The 26,239-nt window shown below is 31.5% G+C and overlaps 1 protein-coding gene across 8 annotated transcripts in view; it reads left to right on the top strand.

Annotated features, from left to right (window-relative positions):
- DMD (dystrophin) overlaps positions 1–26,239 on the top strand; it is a 2,254,165-nt gene that overhangs the window by 1,101,214 nt on the left and 1,126,712 nt on the right. For 7 of the 8 annotated variants that reach the window (XM_036227209.1, XM_036227208.1, XM_036227211.1 and 4 more), the window contains 5 exons: positions 412–582; positions 13,910–14,032; positions 16,333–16,470; positions 19,143–19,295; positions 20,149–20,331. In XM_036227209.1, coding sequence (XP_036083102.1) covers positions 412–582; positions 13,910–14,032; positions 16,333–16,470; positions 19,143–19,295; positions 20,149–20,331 — 768 coding nt within the window. The remainder of the gene's footprint in view (positions 1–411; positions 583–13,909; positions 14,033–16,332; positions 16,471–19,142; positions 19,296–20,148; positions 20,332–26,239) is intronic. The other variant, XM_036227214.1, reaches the window with a different exon arrangement.

Below are 26,239 nucleotides of genomic sequence, written 5' to 3'. Positions count from 1 at the left end.
AAAAGAACTCAAAATTACCAAGAAGAAATAGAAAATTGTTCTTTAATTACTTCCCTTCTTGAGTATATATCAGTGTTATCTCACTGCTATGAAATTTAGTGAAGATAAAATAAAAGTAAATATAAAAGATTATGGATGCTACAGGTGACACGGAGAGTCAGGAAAATATCCTTTGTCCTTTCTCAGACTAAGTAGATACTTTAAATAAACATAGATCAAACTTAAGGAAGGACAGCCAATTATTTTCCTGAGATCACACACATTCTTACTCTATTTTATGGAAGTTGGCATTTTTCCTCCCTCTATATTCCTCTGCATGTACGATCTCTCTTTTTCTCTGTCTCTCTCACTGTCTCTCAACTTCCATGTAATTACTAACTTCAAGCCCTGTTTCTTGCTCACGGAATATAGCGTTTAAAGGCTGAAATGAATGACATGCGCCCAAAGGTGGACTCCACGCGTGACCAAGCAGCAAACTTGATGGCCAACCGCGGCAATCACTGCAGGAAAGTAGTAGAGCCCAAAATCTCAGAGCTCAACCATCGGTTTGCAGCCATTTCTCACAGAATTAAGACTGGAAAGGTAGGAAGACCTGCTCCAAGGTGGAAACTAGTGATAAATGATCTCTTGCGAAGGTTGCGTACTACTTTGAAGGGGACACATGATCCCCACAGCAAGGTTTTCAAAAGGAAAATGAAGGCCAAAATGTATTTCAGGAAATTTTACCACTGAATCTTATAAGAGCTCTCTCTCTCTCCATGTCCCCTCCCCCCACTCTTTCTCACTTACTCTTTCTCTCTCTCCCTGTCTCCTGCTTTCTCTGTCATTTTTTGTCATGCCACAGCTATTCTAGAACTGCATTCTACGCTGGTTTACATATGTACTTTCAGGGCTAACCTACAGCAAAGTAACAAATAGCATGCTGCAGGCCGACAACAACAAAAGCACAAACAACATCTCTCTAAAGAAAATATTATTGGCATATTTTATCCAATATAATATCGCTTGTGTGTAATATGGACCAAATCTCTCAAATGAAACCTTGTACATCTCCTGCATGATCTAGGGTGTTTGTACCTTCTTAATGGCTATGCACATGTGTGTATGTGTGTATATTGAACTTGCTCTTTCTAGTTACTGATACTTACTATGACAGAATCCATTAACTTATAATAATGTGCTCAAGCCATAAAAGCAAATAATTGCAAAGTTTATATATCCTAATTTTTGTAATTTTATATGTCTATTCAGATTTATTCAATTTAATGAAGACCCAAGGGATATGGAACTTTTGCATGATGACCCTTTATATTTATGTAACATTTAATGAAGACAAATTCTTATAGGTAGCATGCAAAATATATATAAATGCAATATTATAGAATTCTCACTCTTTGGGAGAATGCCAGAATGCTAAGCATTACCCTCAAATTTATAAAATGTAGTTTGACACATTTTTCAATATATATGATATGCATTCAAATACAAAATGTATGTAAAAGAAACATGTACTTACATATATGGATAATTTCTACAAATCTTAAATGAGAAAAACACTGAAATATTTGTGAGAAAATATGTAATATGTCAGGTAAGTATTGATTTCTGGAAAAACAGGAGAATGTGTTTGAAAATTTATTTTGATAAATATAGATACCCAATAATAGCATGATTTATAATTGCTGCATTTCCTAAGGCATTGCAATGTATCACTGTTATATATAATAGTGCATATTTAAAGGAGTTTCTAAAATTTATGGAAATGTGATATGAATTTTAAATACTCTATGCACATGAAACATAGTTACCCTTCAAAACTTAACTTCCCAAAACAAAAATGGTATTAGCTTACCTTATTTCCTTGCTGCTTCTTTGTAGTATTTAAGTTAACTAGTTAGTTGTACCCATTTATATATTGTTTTAAGTAAGTGACCTTCACCTGAAAAATATCTGACAGGCTCTGAAATTTTATTTTAAGAGCATAGTTGTCCTTTGTAAGTATTTACTCTGATGTTTAGAAAGAAAATTGTTTATACTTCTAGAGATAACATTAGAGTATGTGCTATCTAAATAAGCAAAGTTTATTTCAGTCACCTAAAAAATGAATGTTAATACTTCACTGTTAAGTTCTGTTTTCTTCCATTTATATATTCATGTCACTAACCTATAGAATATGAAGAAGAGAAAGTAAAGTATTTTATTCTTTATTCTTTCAACAGTAGGTTGAGATAAATTATGTCACAAGATTGTGGCCCATAGATATTGAAAAATGAGTAGAATTCTTTCTGCACCATAGAAGCTGACAGGCTTAGCATGGCCAAGTGAAGTTTGTGAATTTTCATTCTATATTTTGCACAAATTTGTCAGTATACTTTCAGAAATTATGCCTCAGGTAAGCCACTTGATTCATTTCTTTTGTTTTTCTTACAAAGGCATAAGATTTCAAATCAGTATTTTTTATTATATATTAATTGACAAGACGATCACAGTTTTACTTTTTAAAAAGTATCTGTTTCTCTAAATTAATAAACATGATGAGATGTAGTAGTGACCCCATTTGGAAGTTTTGAGCAGATAATTATGCTCTATCATCTTGATGAAACCAAAAACATGAAGATAAAGCATATTTGACAATTTGCTTATTTATTAATTTTATCAACTAATGATATTGACTATTCATCATGCTACTGAGTGTAGAAATATACAAAGATGTAAGTGATACTTGCTTAAAAAATGTCAGTTTACAAATACAAACAAACGTTTATTGCAATTATGGAATATGCTTAATACTAGTACACCTTCACGGAGATGTTCAGTTAATGATGAGGTGTTCCCAGCAATAACACAGTATAAGAGAAAGAACAGTGGGCGTAGAGGACTGAACGTTTGGTCAGCATTAGGCAGAGCATGTGATTTCTCTGCAATTTCATTTTAGTGTTTATAAGATAGAAGAGTTGAACTAAAGTAGTACCTTTAAAAGGAGAAATATCTCTCCTTTCCCCAAATTAGTTATTTTTTAGAACAGAATGTATAAAATTGATAACAGCAGAGTTACTGGATGGCAAGATTTCTGCCCCTTTTATCTTTCTCCTTCCTATGATGGGTTTCAGGAGGTAGAAGTTATGTCTATAGAACATGGTATAAAATTGCTGGGTTAGGTTAGTTAAAATTAGGACTAATTACTAGATTAGTCCTTGATAGTTCTAAAATTGAACAGTCCAATGATCTTTTGTTGATGCCATAAGAAATTTAAGTAATGACTTGTATGTGTGTTTGCTTATGGAGTAGGGTGCTCCTGAAAGTGCCGGAATTCTCAGGGGTGACCTCTTTGATCAAAAAGTCAAGTTCCTGTTAGGGCTTATACTAGGTAAGATTAGGTTGGAATATGGCCTTATGGTTGAGTCTATGGGTAGACTTCACTTAGGAGAATAACCTAACATTGTGGTGATAACAATGTTGGGAATGAATATGGGTAGAGCATAGACTCAGTATAAAAACTAATTTCAAGACTTTTTTTAAAGGTCAACTAGAGAGGGTAGTTGAAAAGAACAAAAATTGATCCTGAAAACTCACTAACAATGACTGCAGTCACTATTTGGTGAAGAATACAAAGTCTGTCTCCTGCAAAGACTGTCTATGACAAGAAATTCCGAAGTCCAGAAAGTAGTGAGCATTGGGATCTTTGGTTTTGATTGACTGAGAACTTATTCATCAGATACAACTCTCTGCAGTGGTAGTTTTAGCTAACAATGAGAAGCAATATGACGTGAGTAAAAAGTTTTTAATTTTAAGGCACTAAACTAGCTTTGAGTGTGTTTTTGGATATGACCCTTCTCTTCTCAGAGCCTCTTTTTGAACTAGAAAAGTAATAAGATGATGCCTATCATATCTTAACCTCAGGATTGTGGTGAAAATCAAATGACTTAAGATATGTACAAGCACACATTATAAAATCTATTTGGTTTTATGTAGATATAAAATGATAAAAAATTAATATCAATAGCATTTTTCCATTATTATAGGTATTAGACTTGAATGGCCAAATTTTGAAGGTTCAAATAGAAATTGATGGGAAAAAGAAATAGAGGAATGACAGAATTATCATTCTGGCCTCTACTGGATTGGCCGAGACCAAGAATACATATATTTGCCATTTGCATTGCAAAGACCAGCTTTATAGATTATCGAGTGGACCAATTTAAGAAGTACTAGGAAGTCCTACTTGCTCCAAATACTACTCTTAAAACACTGCCTCTTCCCATTTTATTTAGGTTAATAAGTAGTACCTGATAGTTTTGAGAAAGATTAATCTCTTGTAACCTATGTGAAATCAGTTTGAGAAATGGCAGTTTTAATGAAGATAGTCAGAATTATAAAAAATTAATCAGTGATAATTTCGGAACCCTAGATAAAGTCAATGGAATCAATGGGAAATGACACCGTATCTCAACTCTTTCTGCTTTATGGCATCTGAACATAGTAGCATAGCAGGGTGGCGAGGAGGGATACTATCTGGAAAAGAAGCTGATATAAGACAAAAGTGTAGAAGGGAAAATAAGAAGGAAAAAAATAAACCGGCTACTTAGTCCTGTTCCTTATGGTAGTTCTAACATTTTCCATCTTCTCAGAAGCCAAGATGGAGAGGTGAGTCAGCAATTTGGGAGAAATGATATTTGAGGTGGATCGTAAGGAATTAATAAAGGAAGGATTAGGGAAAGGTAGTAATATGAATGAACTGTCACCCATGTTACCCATGTAACCATCCATGTGCTATTCCAAATCACAATGTTCCTACCATGGTATCTGTATCACTAGGTAAGATATGATGGATTCAAGGAGCTTACTGTTTAATGGTAGAACAAGATATGATCATGGATAATGGACTTAGAATGAGTGTGTGCTGAATGAATTTAGCAGCCACTCTAGCAATATAGAGGAGATAACAATTCAGGATAAGCCTATAAAAAGCTCAAATGATTCAATGCATAGTAAGTTCAGTTTGCTTACAGAATATGGAGCATGAAGCATGAAGCTTTAGTTGTGCGTGGTAAGACTGAAAAGGAAGATTAGACACCGTGCAGAGAGGTCATGATCAAGAGTCTGATAGTTTATGTTTAACTCAGTAGGCAATGAGGAGTTCTTGATGGTTTTTTTTCATGCACTATTGACAGATTAGTCCCAACAGTAGTTGTGAAGAGAATTCAACTGTATAATGATAGGATGTAGGGAAACCAATTTAGAAGCCATAGCAATAGTCTACATGAGAAACACTGAGTACCTCAAATAAAGAGGTATCTATGGGAATGGAAAATAAGTGATAATCTATAGCAGTGACTCTCAAACCTTTGTGTTCTTGGAAGAATTGTTAAAACACAAATTGTGGACCCCCACTCTGAGATTAGAACTTAGTAGGCCTTGGGTGGGCCTGATAGTTTGCATTTCTAGCAAGTTTTCAGGTGCTATTGATGCTAATAATCTTGTGACTGTACTTTGAGAACCATCCTAGAGTTAAATTATTACATATGAGGGCCAAGAAGATGATAAACTGAAAAAATGACTCAACTCAAGACTGATTATGAAAGTGTGCATGAGTTTCAAGAATAAAATACACATCAAAGTATATTTGTCATGTTGTAATAGTTTTAGGAAAATGTTGACTAAAGAGACTTTTTCTAGCTATATCCTATTAATATAGGCAATATCTTTGTTATAAGATACTATGAAACTTATATACATAATTTGCTTAGTTAGATTGTGTTCTCGTCTATAGATTTAGAATTTTTTTCTTTTATGTGGAACTGAAATGTTAAATTACTGGCCCTTCACTTGGTACTAATCAGAAAAAAAGGTGAACTTGTTTTCTATCTCTTCAATTCTTTATTAAGATTTATGTGTCATTGGATATTATATACAATATTTTAATTTCCCTATGGGCTTTAAAATTGTTGAAATTTGGACAATCTAGCATCATATATGTAAATATTCAGAGTTTTACTGTCAAATTTTTGACCTCCAATTCATGTTAGCTGATCAAAAATAATTGTCCTTTGGACCAGATACTTCCAGATATTTATATGGCTATGAGAGATCCAGTGAGTTTCCAATTTAATGAAGAATATATCAGGGGAAAAACAGCTAATTGCATCTAATCTGTCTTAAATAGTGGCTTTATATGTGAAAAGTAATGTATAAATACTTTAACAGTAGTTTAGACAAATATTTCGGCTTTCCTAAACATCGGTGAGAAATAAACAATGCATCTTATAAATGTTACCTAGAATGTCAAAATAAGATTTATTGGATTTTAAAATTTTAATTAAAACCTGATTTTCAGTAATTAGCTTTATCAATATAAATATGTTGATCTTTTTCCTCTTTGTAGTCTATTTATAATTTAATATCTTCTCTGATAGAAGAGAACAAGATCTGTTAATTGGTACAGTGATTCTTGTTACATAAATATACATTTTAGTAAAATTTTCTACAAAGAAATTATAACAAAAATTTAACTGAAAACTTAGGTAAAGATCTATAGGTATTGCAAAATTTGTCAAGTATTAAATGTGTAATAGTTACGGCTAAAATCTTCAATTAATGGTAACAGATTAATAACCAAACTATGCAATACTATACCTGCTAATTTTATTTCACTGAAATAAATATGAAATGAATTTAGCAACAGAATTTCTATATTAACATTTTTTTCACATTTGAATTTGCTATTCCTGTAACAAGGTTAATTCTGTTGAAACTGTTAACAATTCCCTTTCGTAATAATCTAAAATATTTCAAAGTAGGTATTGAGTTTGGGGAGCAATGTCATATGCTAGAACTATCTGGGTCTATTAGCACGCCATTTTAAATGATTACAGCTATTCGGTAATTCTTGATTGTCATCCTTTAAAAAGGAAAATTATTCTTCTAATCAATCAACAGATTCAAAAATAATCATTCCTTCCTTGAACTAGGGACTTTCAAATATTTATAGGCGGCTGTGAGAAAGCCAGTGAGTTGCCCAAGTTCTCAGAGTTAGATAGCCTGGTTAGAAAAGTTAGATCCCAGTCCATTGCTTTGTCCATTTCAACATGCTCACTCTCTGCATACTTAAGTACTTCTATATATGTCATCAGATATTTGTTTATCTAGCATGTGTTAGTAGAAACATGTCTAATTTCACTTAAAACACAGTGATTTCAATATCCTTCCTTGTATTAAAAACAAAAAGAATTGAGCAAAAATCAGAAGTGAGAGAGGAAGAGAAAAAAAGAGGGAAAAAGAAAGAAAAAAGAAAAGAAAGACACGATTGTCCAAAATGTTATGTTTTTGCTTTATAATTCATCTTTCTCCTTATGTATTTTATAGTTAAATTCTTTCCTCTCCCATTTTAGTCGCTACTACTAAACTCGTAATCATGAGGTAGAAAAATATTCAAGTTGCACTTGACAAAAAGGGGTCTGATACTTGAACCACTAACATATCTTAGCCAATCAATATATTTTGTATCCAATTCTGAAATGTATTAGCATGAAATCAATCTCATCAATGCAAAACCAATAGACATGCAGTTTGTAATGTCCTTTAATTAGTCTCACAAATTTGGGAAATTACTGCATTTTTACATTTCATCCTTAAAGCATCAAAGATAAACCAATACCTTACCTAATAATATCAAAATAATACAACCAGTAAAATGTCACTATTGTGAGTTAAATTTATTTTAAGTTTTATCTCTCATATTTCTCAGAGTTGCTCATAAGAATTTAAAATAAGTAAATGAAGAAATCTATAAATTACTTTTTTTGATTATCTTTGTTCTAGATTGATGTTTTCAATATGCCTATTTCTCTATGTAAGTTTTCTTTCCTCTCCATATATTTCGATTTTAATAACTCTCCATATCATATCAGTGGTATGTCTTTTTTGTATTACAGGATGTCACTGGTCCTTGAAATTTTATTCATTTCCATTTCCATGAATTATTTTAATTTTTTCAATACCAATATTGTAATGATAAATAAATTTTCAAAGCTGCAGAATGAAAAGAGGAGGCTGATTGATTTGAAACTATTTTAAAACAATCTAGCACTTGGATTATTTATTTTAATTTTAGATTTTAGTGTAATGTGAATGGTATGGCCATTTATCATGATTACTGAGATTATATATTCCATATTAACCAATGTTTACTGTCTGTGTAAACACAGTCATTATTATGTTAGTGTATCTATGCACGTTGGAAGTAATATTTAACCAAAAGAAAGCTTACATTTTAAAAATGATAAAGTGTATCTGAGTAATTTTGAATGCTTCCAATTTACAATGAATCAATTTGTAATTGATTTTCCTTTTATCAGTCTGTTATTGTTTGTTAACTTGTTATATACGTCATCTTTTAATGCTAACATTTTAACAAAGCCTTAAATTTCATTAATTCTAAATCATATAGCAAAGCACAATTAATAGCTGTTCAGCAATCTGAAACAACATTAAAAATCAAGGAAAACAAAATGTTGTCTTTCTCAGTTTCTCTGTCTCTTCTTTTGTGTCCGTTTTTCTATATCTTTATAAAACATATCCCTATGTTTTACTCTATTTGTATTTTGCATGACTACATAATCATGCTAAAGCTCTTAAGAGGAAAAGGTAAGTAAAAATTAAATTGTGTAAAACTTATTCCTGGTTTATACCTCCTCCTCTGATATTATAACCTTTTTTGACTATTTTCTATGTATTCTAAAACCTATCTTGTGTGCACTAACACTATGATTGATTCTAGTTCTTCTATGATCATATATTTTCTTTAAAGTGTTAGAGGTAATTCATACAATAATTAAGATGATTTATCCACCATTGGTTTCAACTTCTTTAAATAATTTACTGTAATTCTGAATTGAAAGAGCAAGCATTATATACTTTATATGTTTTAAACGTCAGTGACTCAAGAGTGAACAATTAAATTATAGATTCTTGTTTATATGCATTTGTTTTAGAAAGTTTCATAAGAATTCCAGATTAGAAAGACAATGAAAACCAAGGAATGATCTGTAAAATGCAATTGGTCAATAAAGTGCCTTTTGTATTAGAAATCTCATGACTTAATAATGGTGAACCCATGACTCTTAAGGAAGGCATTAAATTTTCCCAACTCACGTGGATGTCAAATGGCTTGCATGATAGGCCAGTAGCATAGCCAAAATAATTGGATTGAGTAGTCACAGTTATTTTTGGTTAAAAATTAGTCACTGGTTAATTCAATTAACATATTAGATGTTCTAAAACTAGTAATTGATGTAATAAGCACCTTTTTTTGTACAAAAGAAGAGTTACATTTGCTATTGAAAATGCAGAGTATTATAAAATATATTCCCAACTTTAAGGATTAAAAATTACTGGTGCAACAAAGCATAAACGCGTGAAAGTCAAATAACATTATATTCAAATATGTAGAAATACTGCAACACAACCTAGAATTACACATAAATTAGGAATAGACTTCTGATATAACATATCTAATTCATTCTGATAAGTTTTTGTGTCCTCAGACTGCTTTCTGAAAATTATTCTCATAAAATAATCTGAATGCAAGTTAGTGAGATGGACATTAGAAGAATTATCTAAATCCACTAAAATTTACCAAATAAAACATCAGCATTTTGACTATTGTTAGTAAGACATTACTCTTATGACATATTTCAAACTAATAATGTGCTATTGATTCTTTTCAATTCCATGGTTATAATAGTTACTGTTGATTCGTACTGTCTAATAAGGTAGCCAAGAACCACATATGGCTATTGAGTATTTAAAATCTTGCTACTCCAATTAAGATATGCTGTAAGTATAAAACACACATTGGGTTTTAAAGTGTTAATATGAAAAACTAAATGTAAAATGTTTTATTAATTTTATATTGGTTATAGTTTTATATGATATTTGGACATTTTATAAGTAAGATATATCATATATAAGATATAATTTCATATTTTTGTTTTTTAATATGGCAAATAGAACACTTAAAATTACATATGTGACTTGTATTATATTTCTATTTAGCTTCACTACTGTAAAAAATAAAACCCTTTGAATTCAGAACAGAGAATTAACTGAAAGTCAAAATTGTAGGGAAGTGTTCAAATGAAGTGTCTCACTTCTAACATGTATCCTAATACATCATCATTCTGCTTCTGCTTTTATACTTTCAATAGTGAGAAACTCACTACTTTAAAATTAATGCTTTTAAAAAGAAAAATAACATTTGCTGCACTAATTAATTGTTCCACTATTTAATGAAAACTCAGGTTCCAAATAATTTTTGTTCATTGATTCTGGTTGTTCGCTTTGGAGCCCCACAGAATAATTCAAATTCCTAATCTGTATAGTAACCTTTTTAATAATGCAGAGTAGTCTTTGATGAGGGATTCTGGACTCTACAGATACTACTAATGAAATCTAAGTTTGCATTATCTTGCTTGAATAATTATTCATTTTGTAGTAGTGTTTCCTAAAGTCTGTTCATATCTGCTTACATTATTTTTGTACCTGCTGGTATTACATTGCTAGCATTTGGCCAGAAATCAATATACATCCTTATGAGTTAATTTTTCAATTTTGTACTATAGAAATTGTGTTATTTCAAATTCCAGATTATTCAGGAGCTCCTTGAAATATTTATTTTTATTCACTTAGTTTTTTCAGGAAATCACTATATTGTACACTCGAAACTAATATGATTAATGTAACATCGTATACCAACTATATTTAATTAAAAATATATTCATTAATGAGTATAAAATATGTACTTGGAATGACTCTAGATTGAAAAAGACAGGCAAACTCCTCATTTTCATGGAGTATTCATGGAACTCATTCTTGTGTGTGTGTGTGTGTGCGCGCGTGCGCGTGTGTGTGTATTTTGTATGCATTTTGTGTCTCCAAATAATTTCTGATGAAAATACTACACAGGGGATAACAAATACAAAGCCCTTTGGCACCTTTCTTGAGACCACCATCTACATTGATACAGATTAATTAATCAACAATCTTCATTGTTCAGAATGATATGACTTTACCAAACTATTCTCAATTTCTCTGTGTTCACTATTAGAATTGCATGAGCTTGTCAAATACTTTGGTAAAATAATAACACCATGTCAACAAACATTTATTTTATCCTTTACCAACTGTGTTTTCAAAAGAGGAAATTCTTGAACTAAGCCAAAGAATGGGTCAGATTTTGAGAGGAAACAATAAAAGTCAATATTTATTGAGCATTTATGATATATCAGACAACATTCTAACATATTTGATCCTTGTAACAACCCTATGAGGTAAATATCCTTCTTATTCTTATGTTACAAATAAAGAAACTGAGGTTCAAAGAGGACAAATAACTTGTTCTGGGTCCCTCAGCTAGTAAATGATGGAACTCAGATGTAATCTATGTATTCTCATTTAAGAGTTTAGGCTGTACACTAGAAGATTGGAAGCATCCTAAGGTCTTTGAGGAGGGATAACAGGAACTCACTGACAGACCTTCAAGAAAGGTTAATATTAGGACTGTTCATAAAAGATTAGAAAGGTCCTTGGGGCAAGATTAGGGGAAACCTTGACTTTCATGCTGGAGTTTGGACTTTATTCTACTTGTACTTTTTAATCAGAGAAATAGCATAATGAAATACATGTTTGGGGGAATATATTGCCCTTATCCCAGTGCACAGGATAGAAAGGATGAGGTACGAAGGAGATTATAGCCCTGTAGGACGTTATTGTCTTAACTCCTGTGTGAGGGTTATAGGAGACATGGTATCTCTGGAAACAAAGCAAGTGGATCATGGCGAATGAATTGACAGTTATTTGATATTTATTAGACATTAGGGTGAATTGTTGAAAAATAACACAACTTGTGTTTTAAGCCTGAGTGAATGAAAAGAATGGTCATCTATTAACAGAACATGAGATGTTGGTGTTGCAAGCAGTTCGGTGAAACAATCATGAGCTAATTTCTAGACATGTTGAATTTCAAGTGAGAAATCAGATGGCTATTGGAGAATCTAGATTGGAATTTGAAAGTGAGGTCACAGCTACAGATTACTATTTGTCAGATATTATGGGAATTATGGTTAAATTTTGGAAGACCATGCAATTTATTAGGAAAAGAGAATTGAGAAAGAAGTATAGAGGCCCAAGTTCTGAGCCTTCAAAACCACTATATTTAAAGATGTGAAGAGAGGCTAAGGTAAGAGAAGACGCAGATATTGGAGTAATACAAAAAACAAATGAATCCATGTTATTTTGACATCCTAGTACTCAATAAAAGTTATTTTAAATATTTATAACCATATATTCACAAAACCATGTAGAACAATGCAGTTCTCATTAAATATTAGCAAATGTGAATAATGATTCAATAAACAAAATATTACCACATTGATCTTGTGTAGTTATGATTCTAAAAGCTGTTAATCTTTTTACTTTTACAATACTTTGAACAAGATATGATTTTAAAGTATAAAGTACATTTATAATATAGACATTGAAACATCCTTTAAGCATGTTTAAAATTCCACTAATCTGTACTGGCTCAAACCCTAATACGATATTTCAAGTTACAAATGATCATTAAGACTTAAAAGGCTAGTACTGAAAATAAGTCCCTTGAAAAAAGAGCTCATAAAACCTTTCCAGCATTTGTATACATGCGTAGAAGAGAAGCATTTATTCATATTGCATGTGATAATCATGGCCTGGTAAATAGCATTTGATTATTCACTTTTTCATTAGTAACTAAATATGTTTGGATATTTATTTTTTCCCCTTGAAAGCTTATCCTTATTTCTGACTAGGAGATGCTGTCTAATAAAGAATAAGTCTATGACTGGGAATGTGATGGGAAAGAGTAGGTGGGAGCAAAACTTGATGGATGCAGTCATCCTGGCATATGACATGGGGTTGTTCCTGAATTGGTTTTAGAAATGGAAAATGTTTAGTTCTATAAGAAAATAAGAGTTATGTATGCCATGTATGAGTTTTCAAAAGCTATCAGGTATAAAATATCCTCTAGTGTTTTAATGCAAAGCAATTGAGCACAGAGTAAAGATCAATAGAATACTTATTTTATTAACTGTTCAAACTACAGTAGTTAAACATTGACTACTCTTTTGAATATGTATTTGATTTTTAATACATTATCATTCATCACTCCTCTAAGTGGTTTCTTTAGAAAAATAAGGTATTTTAAATTTTTCTGAGACTCTTGTCATTATGAATTTCAAAATTAAAGAAACTGTGATGTTTATGAGGTCGGAAAATATGTATCTTTTAAGTGAAATATTCTGGTTTCATTCATTTGAATGTTTTGTGCTACCAAAGAAAGCATTTCTAAGGCAAGCTAATGGCATTGTTTGTCTTATGAGAGCATGCTTGTCAGTTTCTCCATGCTAAAAATGTCATTTAAAATATCTGAGCAGATTGCCGTGTAGTTTTCCTGAGGATAAGGTGACAATTCTGCATTTCCACCTAAGGTTACTATTATTTGATGAATGAGGCAATTTCTGATAAGACATATTTACACACATGGTATTTATATCAGAATATTTCAAATAAAATCAAGTTCAACTTTAGAATATTAACAATTAACCCAAATATGAAAATTGACTTTTGTTGAAAAAAAAAAACAGAATGATGAATTGCATTGTCTTGCATGTGTGTTTGGCTCTGATGTTAAATGTTTGTCTTTATTTGCATCCTCAGGTACTTTCCCAGTTGCATTTCAAAAGTTTCATAAAATATAATATGGAAACATAATGCATGTCATTATTTTAGCAACAGGAGGTTGAACAAATGTATTTGTTAGTTTATGCTTCTAATAAAAAGTAATTTTGATTTAAATTAGCACTATCTTTTTTTTTAGGCCTCCATTCCTTTGAAGGAATTGGAGCAGTTTAACTCAGATATACAAAAATTGCTTGAACCACTGGAGGCTGAAATTCAGCAGGGGGTGAATCTGAAAGAGGAAGACTTCAATAAAGATATGGTAAATTGGTTGTGATAAAAGTGTGAATGAACTAGGAGTAAAAATGACTACATATTTGGAAAGAAATTAGATAACCGACGTCTCCAAACTAATTCTCAGGGCAAATCTTGCACATTTTGTGATTCTAATGATTTATTACAAATGCAAAGTATTCATGTTGAGTTTTTCTTATGAATGCCAAAGTACTGTGGTATGGGATATATAGGAGCACTTACAGATTCTAATAAATAGCTCAGCAATTTTGCTCTGACCTATACTCTTTTCAAACTCAGAGGATTAAATGTGTTGGGGGGAAAGGAGTCAAATCAGAATATAAACTAGAAGTTTAATAAGAAACTCAACTATCATAGATAGCTTATTTTTTTTTCCAGTCATGCTTTTGGTAATATGGCATTTGTTTCAGAGAAGGGGCAATTACATACAATATAAACAGTGTTTATTAAAGTTTACTGCAAGTGGTTTTACCAAAAAGTTGAATAAATAGTATAGTGTATGTCTAAAATAAGTATAAATTTATGCTGCTTATTTCATGGGGAGAAAAGAACTGTAACCATGTGGACTATTCCCAAGCTCATGTTTTCATTCAACCTTGATTAATTCCTAAATGTCTTTTATATTTTTCTCTAGCTTGAAAATTTCTGCATCACATCCCTTTTCACTGCCCTTTTTTCTCTGTTCACCTCCTTTTCACAATTTCCTTTCCCTTCTCCACAGCCATCAGTAAATGGCATTCTTAAGCTTTACATACATTATGCTAGGTATTTCTCAGTCAACGTGTGAAAATGACATCAAAAGGCAATACATAAATTTAAAATAATAGGCATGTGAAGCTATAGGAGGACTATTTCCATCAATTTTGGTTCCCACTAGTATCAATTCTGACTTCTTGGAGCTACCTGAATCAATACTTTCCGTGTATAGGGTTTGGTGGCCTTGCCAACTCAGCTTCTGGAAAGAAAAATAAGAGGTTTTCCAAGATGCTAAGTTACTACGCCCTCTACTTATGTAAAAGAAGAAACCATAGGGCACTGAGGTGTAAAAGTGCTCCTTACCTCCTGGGCTGATTGTGACTTCTGCCCAATAGCTCACACCTGGTACAGAGAAAGAAGTGAAATGGCATATTTTTGTTTATTTATTTTTTTGTTCTCAGCCCTAGGAAATGTTGTAGACTTTTAAAAGACATATATTAAATTAAGTTTTTCACATACTATAAATATACTATATTATTTCATTAGTCTAGTAACTGACAAATCTCAGATTAAAATCCTATTTATTCTAAAAGAAAAGAACAGTCCCTCAGTTTTGTGTGGAAGTTTAAATAGGCATTATAGGTTTAAATATGTAACATCTAGTATCATGAATAGTTATACACATAAATTTTTAGAATTTGTCTTATATTTATTATTCTTAGCTCATCAGAGTACCTTGGGTAATGATGCAAGGTAAAATCTCCTTGATAGAAAGTTTTTATATAATGAGTTGAAATAAAGATAAGAAACTAGACATGAAAAATCACATGGTCACATACGCTGGTATATTAGACCAACTCTTATTTAAATAATTTTAATTCAAAGTACATAAAAAATATATTTTAGAGTATAAAAAAATAAAAATGAATATTTAAAACATTTAAAGCCATTTTTCTAATCCATGTTTTAATGATTATTTGACTGTATTTAAAAATAACTTGCATATATGACAGGTTTTTAAAAATTATTTGTGAAACTTGACAGCAATTTAATACTTCTTTTTTTTTTACTAAGGTCCTAATATTTGTCCTAAATTTGGGCATTTAGGTTATTTAAAGCAGACATTCTTAGATAGAAATTAGTGTACATATGAAACAAAATATTTTCACTTAGGAGTGAGTAAGTCACCATCTCACACTCACACATCCACATCCATATTTCTATAACATTATAAATGACAAGTTTAATATACTTCTCCAAAGTTTTTTTAATTTCTGGAAATATACTGAAAATCAAAGCCAAAAGAATGCTTTCACCACAATCAGGTCTTCAGTGAAATGATGAAGTACCCTACTCCTCCATCTTCCTATATATGCTCCTTATCAAGTGTGTCCTTTTCAACTAGACAGGGGGAAACTCACTTCTTTTAAAAGTTAACATACAACATATAAAAGAAAAATTAACAAGCACAGTACCTTGTAATAACATCTCCAGAAAGTTTTAAATTGGATTTTTTGTGTGCGTTTAAATAACATGTTTTATTATCTCTGTTAACGATGTACAGCTTTTTTAAAAACGAAAATGAAGACTGTACTTGTTGTTTTTAATCAGAGTGAAGACAATGAGGGTACTGTAAAAGAATTGTTGCAAAGAGGAGACAACTTACAACAAAGAATCACAGATGAGAGAAAGCGAGAGGAAATAAAGATAAAACAGCAGCTGTTACAGACAAAACATAATGCTCTCAAGGTATTAGAGCTATAATATACCTTGCCTGTGATTTATTTTCCTATGTAGTGTAAAATATATTGTGCATAAATAAAATCTGCTTAAGAATTTTAGTCATCAGAAATACATTTTTTTCTGTTCAATATGTGGGCTTTATTTAACTTTTTTGAGTGATGTCTTTGTTTTTGAAAGATGTGTTGCTTAAAATTTTTTAATTGCTTACACAAATTTTTCTGAATAGTAATCAAAAGATATTATAGTTCATTGTTTATAATATTTATACATTTAATTTCTAATATAGTTTCTTATAAGTTATTTTTACATTTTTCTTGAAAACCTGCTTAACTGCTAAAATAACCAATGTATATTTTTTAGACTTTCTTCTTTCTGTATTTTGGTGATTTAATTTAGAGGAGATCCAATTTTTTGGTAATCTAATATTTGTTTAATAAGGCCTGGGATTCGACTTGATTTTTTCAATTAATTTCATTTTGCCTTTAAGAGAGTCGCTCTTTGCAACTAACTAAGCAACTACAACAGTCTAATTTCATTTAGATAGGAATCCTCAAAAATAATTTTAATATCCTTGAAGAGGAACTGGTACTCTCATTAACCAGTGATAGTGTATTGCTTCAAGTACCGATGCGATTCATCTGCATTTGTGAAGGAAGGCCAGATAGAGTATTGATTTTTCTATAGTAATATCTAGGAAGTTCTTGAGCTAAGAATGGACATGTGAAGAGTTTGTGGAGAAACCTATTTTTATGTGCTTTGCAATATTCACTATTTGCATGCATGGCTGATTTTCTGATATTGTTAATGGCTGAGCTTTTCATTGTAAATCAGTCTCTTAGAGCTGTGTAGCTATGTAGGTGGATTTACCTAATAGGTGAATGGAGTCTGCTTTCTATATGCAAATAAGAGTATAAAACCTTTTCCCATATAGCCAGACAACCAAATAAACACTGCTGAGAATGTAATTACACAATATTGTGCCTGCAAAGAAACCACACGAAAAGTCTAATTGGCCAGCAGGTGCTCTGAAGGTAACTGCTGATAAATACAGTTAATATAAAAGGTCTGTTCCTCGAGGGAATGCAAGAGAAAGCCAAAATGTGCTCAGAAAATCAGAAAACAGTGTAATTCACACGCTTCCAGCTGTGACCAAGCTTTTGGAAGCATCTATACTAGTGGTGTGTGTCCTACTGAATAGCAAGCAGTGTTTAATGGTTATCTGGCATACCTGTAAAGAAATTTATATAGTGTCTCTAAATATCTTTACCCAGTACACATAACCTTGTGCTTAAGAAATGAAAAGAGTTTCAGATTTTATGACCACAAGCCCTTTCTCTTGGCAAAGATGCGAGTTGTGTGATGCATAAGGCACTGCTCAACTCTCACTCATCTCTACCTTAGTACCTTTGAAAAAAGCAGCATTCTATCTGGTTCATCCCAGGCATTTATTACTTCCAAAGGAGGTTTATAAATTCAACCAAAAATGTGATTTGCAGTAAATTTTACATTTCCGATTCTCCACAAAATGAAGAATGAAATTATTATTGCAAATATATGCTAAAAGCGATTAATGAAAATCTACTCCACTTGCCAAACCAATCTACACCACCAAATTCAGTAATTATGTTAACCTGCCCAGTGGCTCCAACTCTAGTCCAAAGAAGGACAAAAGTTTCTAATGCAGGGAATATTTCAGGAGGTCTTTGATATTCATTATTTTTCTTTTGCTCCACTTAAATCTGTAGATGAAACTCTAGTTGGTACTGTTCTGAGAAAATGAAAGCTGTATTCTGAGCTCTTATGTTTCTTTGTGTTAGCATAAAATGGCATTTCAACAAATTCTGTTGATCAGAGAAGACATTGGATATGCTTGTAAGGAGCAAGGTGATTTCCCCCCTTCTCCATTTGCTGATTTATTAAATCAGTCACCCTTATTTACCTCATCAGGTTGATTGGAAACCATATACTTCTCTTTCAAAAACAGTGCATTATTTTGCATTTGGAACATAATTTGATATAGTAAGAAGACAAAAACCATTTTTATAACATTGAAATTGTCATTTTTATGTATACTCACAGAAATACAATTTTCACACTTCTACATATATAGCTTGAAGCAATTTATATAAATAATACGACTTTATATTTCTAATCATAAACTATTAATGTTCCATGAAACTTTTTACATGGATTTCTAAAACCATGAATGTAGTTACTTGGCTATACAAACCTAATATATATTTTTTATGAACTCAAGGCTTAAGATATAAATTTTAGAATTTTTTTACCTCCTTTAAAAGTCAAATAAAAATTCATTAAGTTCATACAAGTATTTAATGAGCTCAATTATATTAATATATTAAGCTATTTCAAATAGGCTACATGATAATTAGTCAATTCATTAGGTCAATTAAATATAACAGAATTTCTGAGCAAGTTTGAACATGCCAAGAGAAAATAAATACTTTAAGTGGGTTTTTCAGTTTTCTTAGCTTTATATACGTGGGTCCTGCCACATAAATACATAATTTGATCATCTATTTGTATATTTAGCATTTAAATATAAACTTAACCAAAGTTGTACAAGATGAAGGACTCAAATTATTTTTAAATAACTACAACCGAAAGTGTGCTATACATATATATTGATATTTTAATAATATCTACACCATGAACAGGATTTGAGGTCTCAAAGAAGAAAAAAGGCTCTAGAAATTTCTCATCAGTGGTATCAATACAAGAGGCAGGCTGATGATCTCCTGAAATGCTTGGATGACATTGAAAAAAAATTAGCCAGCCTACCTGAACCCAGAGATGAAAGAAAATTAAAGGTAATGTTGTTTTAGAATGTCAATACTAGATTTTTGTGCTACTATTTAATTTATTTAACTTAACCTGTGTGGATCATATTTAAAATATTGATGTGGTTGTTTCCTCTATTAGCATTCTCTATGATGTATTTTCTTGTGTTTTGTTTTAGTAACTGTATTTTGTTTTTCAATTGACATAATGTTGAATGAATAAACTGTTTTATTTTTAGACAATGTAAAATGAATTAAGAAATGTCATGTGTTTTCTGGCAAAACTGTAATTGACTCTGTGTATCTTTGTTCCAGATGAACAAATGACTTATCGGTATATGGACGGCTTCTCTCTCATGTTAGCACATTCATTTCATCAGAGCATCTTCACACATCAGTGTCAAATCTCTATAGATTTATTTGCATATTGTCTGAAGATCTTTTTTTTTGTTTTCGTTTTATACTTTTTATTTTGCTTCATTGTCTGTTGAGTTCCTCAAGGCTTTTTTTAAAAAAATAAATAACTTATTTACCCTCTAAATTATATTCTATATGGATGGTCCCTAATAAATAATAAGTAATCACTCCAATTTGGGTCAACCTCCTAAACACCAGAAGAATTGAGAAAAAAGAAAAAACATTAGATCAATTTAAATATTTTCTTAATTAGAATATCCAAAACTGAACATTCAGAGGATAACTGAAATAATATTTGGATTCTTGGGTGAAGATGACAGTGATGGCTTCCATATTTGTAAATTTTGAAAAATTAAAATAAAATGACAACAGCCTATGAAATTTCTGAGAGAAGTATGTGCTGCTTGCTGGTTGGTTGATGTGGTTAGCTAACTGCCCTGGGCCCTGTATTGGTTTTGCTCAATAGGAAATTGATCGTGAATTGCAGAAGAAGAAAGAGGAGCTGAATGCAGTGCGTAGGCAAGCTGAGGGCTTGTCTGAGGATGGGGCCGCAATGGCAGTGGAGCCAACTCAGATCCAGCTCAGCAATCGCTGGCGGGAAATTGAGAGCAAATTTGCTCAGTTTCGAAGACTCAACTTTGCACAAATTGTGAGTTCTTACGGGCAAACCCACGTATGTGTTTGCAACTACTACTCTAATAACAGAGGCCTACTAACAAAAAGAAAACAAAATCTGGGTGCAGTTTCAAACTTCTAATATGCATTCTGAAAGTGAGTAGTTTCCCCTCACTTTGGGCTTCTGTAACACTAGCAGTTCATTTTTCAGATTAAATCTATAATAAATTGACAGGTCATAGAAAGCAGCCCCCTTGCCAAAAATGAAAAGTACATCTTAATTTTTTGCCACATCATTTCTTCATAACATTGGCAATGTGAATTTGTCAATTTATCATACATTTACTTTATTTCAATGTCTAATCCAAAAATATGTATCACTTTTCTGAGATCATCTCATGCTACTTTTACTTTTTAAATGTATATTGGTAAATAATAAATCTTTTGTGAATCATCTTCTTATATCAACTAGTATAAGCCCTTATATCATTGATTTAAAGAACAATTTTTAGTCCTCATACCTGACTTAGCTACTAAATGGGTTTAAAAGCTTTATTAGAAGAACTGGATGCCTAGTAAGATGGTTGATAATTGATAGCAGATTGAAAAAAAAGTACCAATTATTGTGACTACCGAAATATCACACACCTGAAGAAAAAGGAACGGCTACTCTTCTTTAACAACTGGCTGGAAATTTTGTGATTCTTTAAAAAAATGATTAATAATCATAAGCTTGGTCTTATTAGCTCTGTAACAGGATATAAATCATAGGAATTTTCTAAGGGATACATATTTTGTTTCTATTCTGAGAAATTGTAAAGTGAAGAGGAATGGTCACCACTCTGTAATTATGCAAAGATAGTGCTCCTCACAGAATCAGCATGTCAGAGTCTGGAAAGTAAGGCTTTATAATTATGTTAGGTTGAATCACATGAAACCAACAGGTAGCCAACCATTTCTGACCTATGTAAATGAAATTTTCATTTGTTTCAATCCTTAGATGAGACATTTTGGGGAATTTCTTGTGTGATATTGTTGATCTCATTTAACACGAAATATGTTTTAAACAAATTTCTAGGACAGTTAACATAACTTTTATAAGCATATAATTTTGTTAATACTCTTAATAACTAAAGGAAAATATATTATTGTAACTTCTTTTACATGTTATAAAATTCCATGAATACACTGTTTTTTATGAAATCCAATACTCTAAAATTTAATAACAACTGAATATTCTGAGAAATTAGAATATAAGATATATTTAAACTATATTACTTTTGAAGTTTGATTCTAGCTGATTGCATGTTTCAGTCTATCATTCATTTTAGATGTTATGAACATAATATATCATAAGTCACTCAACCTTACAATAACAGAAAGTCTGTGTCTGTAGATACAAAATGAGTTGAAAGTTTAAGGCAACCATAAAGAAAATTCGAGTAAAATATGTTTTCTTTGATTTCATAGGTCATTCAGGGAGAAGTCCTTTTCTTTGAATTATCTAACTAGTAACTAATTTTTCCATTCTAATTTTCCCCAAATCTCAACACACTATATGCAGAATTATAATTCTTTACAACTTGGTCAAGGTAGGTTATTAACGCTTTATAGTTAAATAGACACCAGATCAAAAATCTCCATAAAACACCCACTTAAAATACCATTATGTAACTACACATAACGGGGGTCTCAACAATATTTGTAAAACATAATAAAATAATGATTGGTGAAATTAAGATATGTAAACTAGTATAAAAATGTTTAAATAACATAGTAAAATACTAATTTTTTACTCTTAATATTTTTCCCACAAACCATTTCTTCTTTCTTTTATAACTGAAAGATTCAAAATTCTGAAGGTGCCAGGGTGGGGAAAATATTTTTATATTAACTCTTCATTTTCCATGATAACAGAAGCAATAACCATATGCATGAAGAATAATTAATTTAATGTTACAATTACATTTGACTTTGGATTTTAATTAGCCCTAAAAATGATAGATGAATAATTGATAGATATGATAGATAGATCCAAGATCTATCTTTATATCCCACCAATTACTAACATATATTTTAAAAACAGCTTTCACATGTCCACTGGTTAGAGTCGTCTTGCCTAATTATTTTGCATTGAGGCCATTTGAGATACCTACAAGCAAACAGGTTAATCAAAAGTTACATTTGAAATAATTTTACAATGGCCATGATGTAGCACAGGTAGTCATAGCTTCAAAATTTTTTACCTTCCTCTGCATTTCCCTTCTCTATTTCTCTCATCTTTCTTTCTCTCAAATATCCCTTTCTGTTCTCTTTAGATATAAACTTTAGACTTTATTCGGACTTCTTGATTTTCAGTTAGTCTTTCATATCCTAGCAGTGGCAATTCAAGATTGTAGGCAGTACTGTAAAGTGTTTAACATCTGAGGGCTGAATTTAAAAAGTGGACTTATTTTTTCTTATTTCAGAGATAAAGACTCAGAAATGGGCTAAGTAGTAAAAATTAGTATACTTTGGGCTTAAATTCATGTCAGAGCTATATATGGCAATAGTAAATCTCAGAAAAGGTCTGGCACTTAGTCTGAGGGAGCCGTGAGACACCCTGGGCCAGAAAGGAGAGCAGAGCCAAGCAGAGTAGAAAGTATCTGAAAATGATGGTTCTCAGAACAAACTCAGAGACCATAAAGAAGGGAAAACAGACTGAGAGAAAACAGGTAAAAAAAATTTCCCAGTATTCAGAATGTTGACCCCTCTGTCCTAACTGGAAATACAAGACATTTCTAATATAGTTCTCGTTGGCTTTAGAAACCTGGCTGCTCACTGAAGACCAAGTAAACTGACACAAGTAATTTTTCTGCAGGATGTTTTCTAGCAGCAGTATGGTCTAGTAAAGAGACCACGTCCTGGCATGTACAGTGCTGAGTATGAACTCTAGTGGCCATCTTCTGGCTGTTTGATCATAGGGAAATCGTTTTCAGCTTGATTTCCCTCATGACTACAATGAGGATAAGGTTGTGTTTTGGTAATGAAATATGGTAATATTTGTAAAACACCTGCTGTATTATAGGGGCTCAGTGAATCAATTTTTTTTCTTCCTATGTATAAGTGAATATAGGAAAAGAGACACATTATTTAAAAATATATATCTTTATAAGCCAATAAGATAATTAGGCTCAGTATGTACCATAGGCTTAGCATGTTATTAACAACACATAGATATATTTTGTTCAGTGTAAATTACAAGTTAGATTTCATAATCTTTGGACAGATAATTTGTCTAGTCAAAAATATTTGCAGGAAATTTCTTGTAAAGCTGGTGATTCTACCACTGAAGGGATAATTTTCCATAAATTTGTCTATAGAGCTCTATCTAAATTCTTATCTTCTATAGGAAACTAAAGAAATAGAAAAAAAATTAAAGGTTTTGAAAATTCCTTAATAGAAAATTATACATAATTTTTATTAAGCTTAATTCTAGCATTTGACAGTTAACCCCTGAGAGCTCAAGTAAATGTAACCAAAAGATTGCACAATTAAGGTCCTACCACAACCCAGGGTTTGTGTGGAACTCCTAAGCAAAATAAACTCACAGACTCAAATTACAATAGATATGAAAAATATTCTTTTCATGAGTGATATTAACATAGGACAAAAAATAAAAGGAGAATGTACCCTTGAAGAATTTCAAGATAAGAAGACAGTCAGAAAAGAACATTGTTTTTTTAATGTTTAAAAAAAATTTTAAAGGATGGAATGGAATTCTTATAATAAAAGCAGGCCATTTTAAATAATGAATAGGAAGATTTGAAAAATAAAATTCTAGAAATTAATAACTCAAACAACTTTTTAAATAGTGGGTTCATTATAGAAAAAAATAATTGAAGGATGCTGAGGAAAATTTTGATTTGCTAAAGAAATGGGAAAATATAGAGAATAGAATAAATAGTTCAAAGATATATCAAATTGATTGAAAGCAGAGTGCCTGAGAAAGAGACAATATTTTACATAAGTAACCAACATTTAACAAAATTGAAAAAATTTTAACTTATATGAGCCCTCCAATTGACTAAAACTCTATCAATCTGGAATAAATAAAAACTAGTTTACACATACCTAGATCTGAATGAAACTCAGTGATCAGGCAGCTATCATAAAAGCTACTAAGTACTAGCAAAGACAGAACACTAACAGGATGATAAAATTGATGGCAGACTTTTCATCAACAATAGACATTAGAAGGGAGTGGAATAATACCTTCAGTGTGCCAGCCAAATTTTCGAATACCCCATAAACTGTCATTTGAGAATTAAGACAAAGTATTTTCAGACATACAATTATTTTCAGATAAACAAAAACAAAGAAAATTAATTACATTCAGATTTTTGCTGAAAGAATTACTAAATAATATACTAGTGCAGAAAAGAAAATGAAGCCAGAAAGGAGCAAGCTATGTAAAGCTATATAACTTTTTTCTATTTATAAAAAAGAAAAAAATTTGTTTTCAAATCTTGTAATTGACTATTGAAATTGTGGCAAGTGCTGCAAAGGCAAGCATAGAGTGCTGTGAGAATGTAGAAGAGATTTGATCCCACATAAAGGAGAGGCTTTTCTCTAGAAGTTAGCAAGAAATACAAGGTTTGTACCTAATGTGTTCGGTGTGAATTAGTGCTGATTATCACATTTCCAGGAAGCGAAATATGTAGTAAACCTTTGGAATAGGCATACATATATGATCTGTCCCAGGAAAGGGAGCCAAAAAATATAAACATCTTAGTGGAAGAGGAAATGAAATGTCCCTTCTCTAATTACAACAACTCCACTTGCTCTGGATATGCCATAGTTTCAATTACCAAGTAAATAATGCTGGTATTCAACATTTACTTCTTATTCAGCTTTTTATTTTGGATGCCTAACAAGTATCTCAAACATAACATAGCCAAGTCAAGAATAATGGATTTCCTCCCCTTCCTAATATTGGTTCCTACCAAGCTCTCTGAGTGTTAGTAAATTGCTCTTTCACTTAGGTCAAAAATGTCAACATCACCCATGATTACTCTTTTGTATTATCCATGTCATTCATTTCAAACCCTGTGACTCTGCCTGAAAAATACATCTTTAAGTGGACCACTCCTCAGTATCTGCATTGTATCAACCTTGGTATACACCATGATCGTCTCTCACCTGAGTTACTTCAATAGACTCTAATTCTGGCTTTCAATTCTTTCTCACCTACACTATATTCTCCCTGGGGAGAGCCCTAGAGCTCCTAAAGCATAACTGAAATTCTATCAAGTCCTTGGTGCTCCATACCTTTTTCATGAAATCCTCTGAGCTTCTATGTGACCCGGTCCCTGCTTATCACTCCTACTACTCCAATTTCATCTCCCTTTTTTGCCTTTTGCCCATCAAAGAGGCATAAAAGGTACTCCTCTGTACTTAAATACACAACATCATTTTCATCTCAGGACCTTTGTACATATTGTTTCTTCAAGGAATATTTTCTGCCTAGATTTTTACATAGGTGTTGTAACATAACTTAGTCATCCTGCCAATTAAGAACAATAAACATTTAGTAGAACTTTGCTGTATAATCTGCACCGTTAATACTTAATAGGGTTTTTTTTTCTGTTTTAAAAATAATTTTATACTCCTTATAATTGCACATACTGATTGGGAGTTTAATATGACTGTTCAGAACATCAGGTTTTATTAGTTAGTTTTGGAAGTGTATATATTGAGAAAAGACAAAGTTTTTGAAACTTAATATCGAGATAGTAAAGGGTGTTCAATAATGTACTGCAAAGGATACCTTTTACTACATCAGAGTAAATTAAAAGGTATTTTAACAATATTAAAAGTACATATTTTAAAATATGCAAGTTCTTGAATAGTTGATACAAAATGTATTTTGTTAGTAGATTCACTTTAAATGTCCCAAGAAA

This window comes from Rousettus aegyptiacus, unplaced genomic scaffold, assembly GCF_014176215.1.
Source record: "Rousettus aegyptiacus isolate mRouAeg1 unplaced genomic scaffold, mRouAeg1.p scaffold_m13_p_9, whole genome shotgun sequence".
Taxonomy (NCBI): Eukaryota; Metazoa; Chordata; class Mammalia; order Chiroptera; family Pteropodidae; genus Rousettus; species Rousettus aegyptiacus.
Note: the sequence above shows the minus strand (reverse complement) of the source record. Positions and strands in the feature narration are given on the sequence as shown.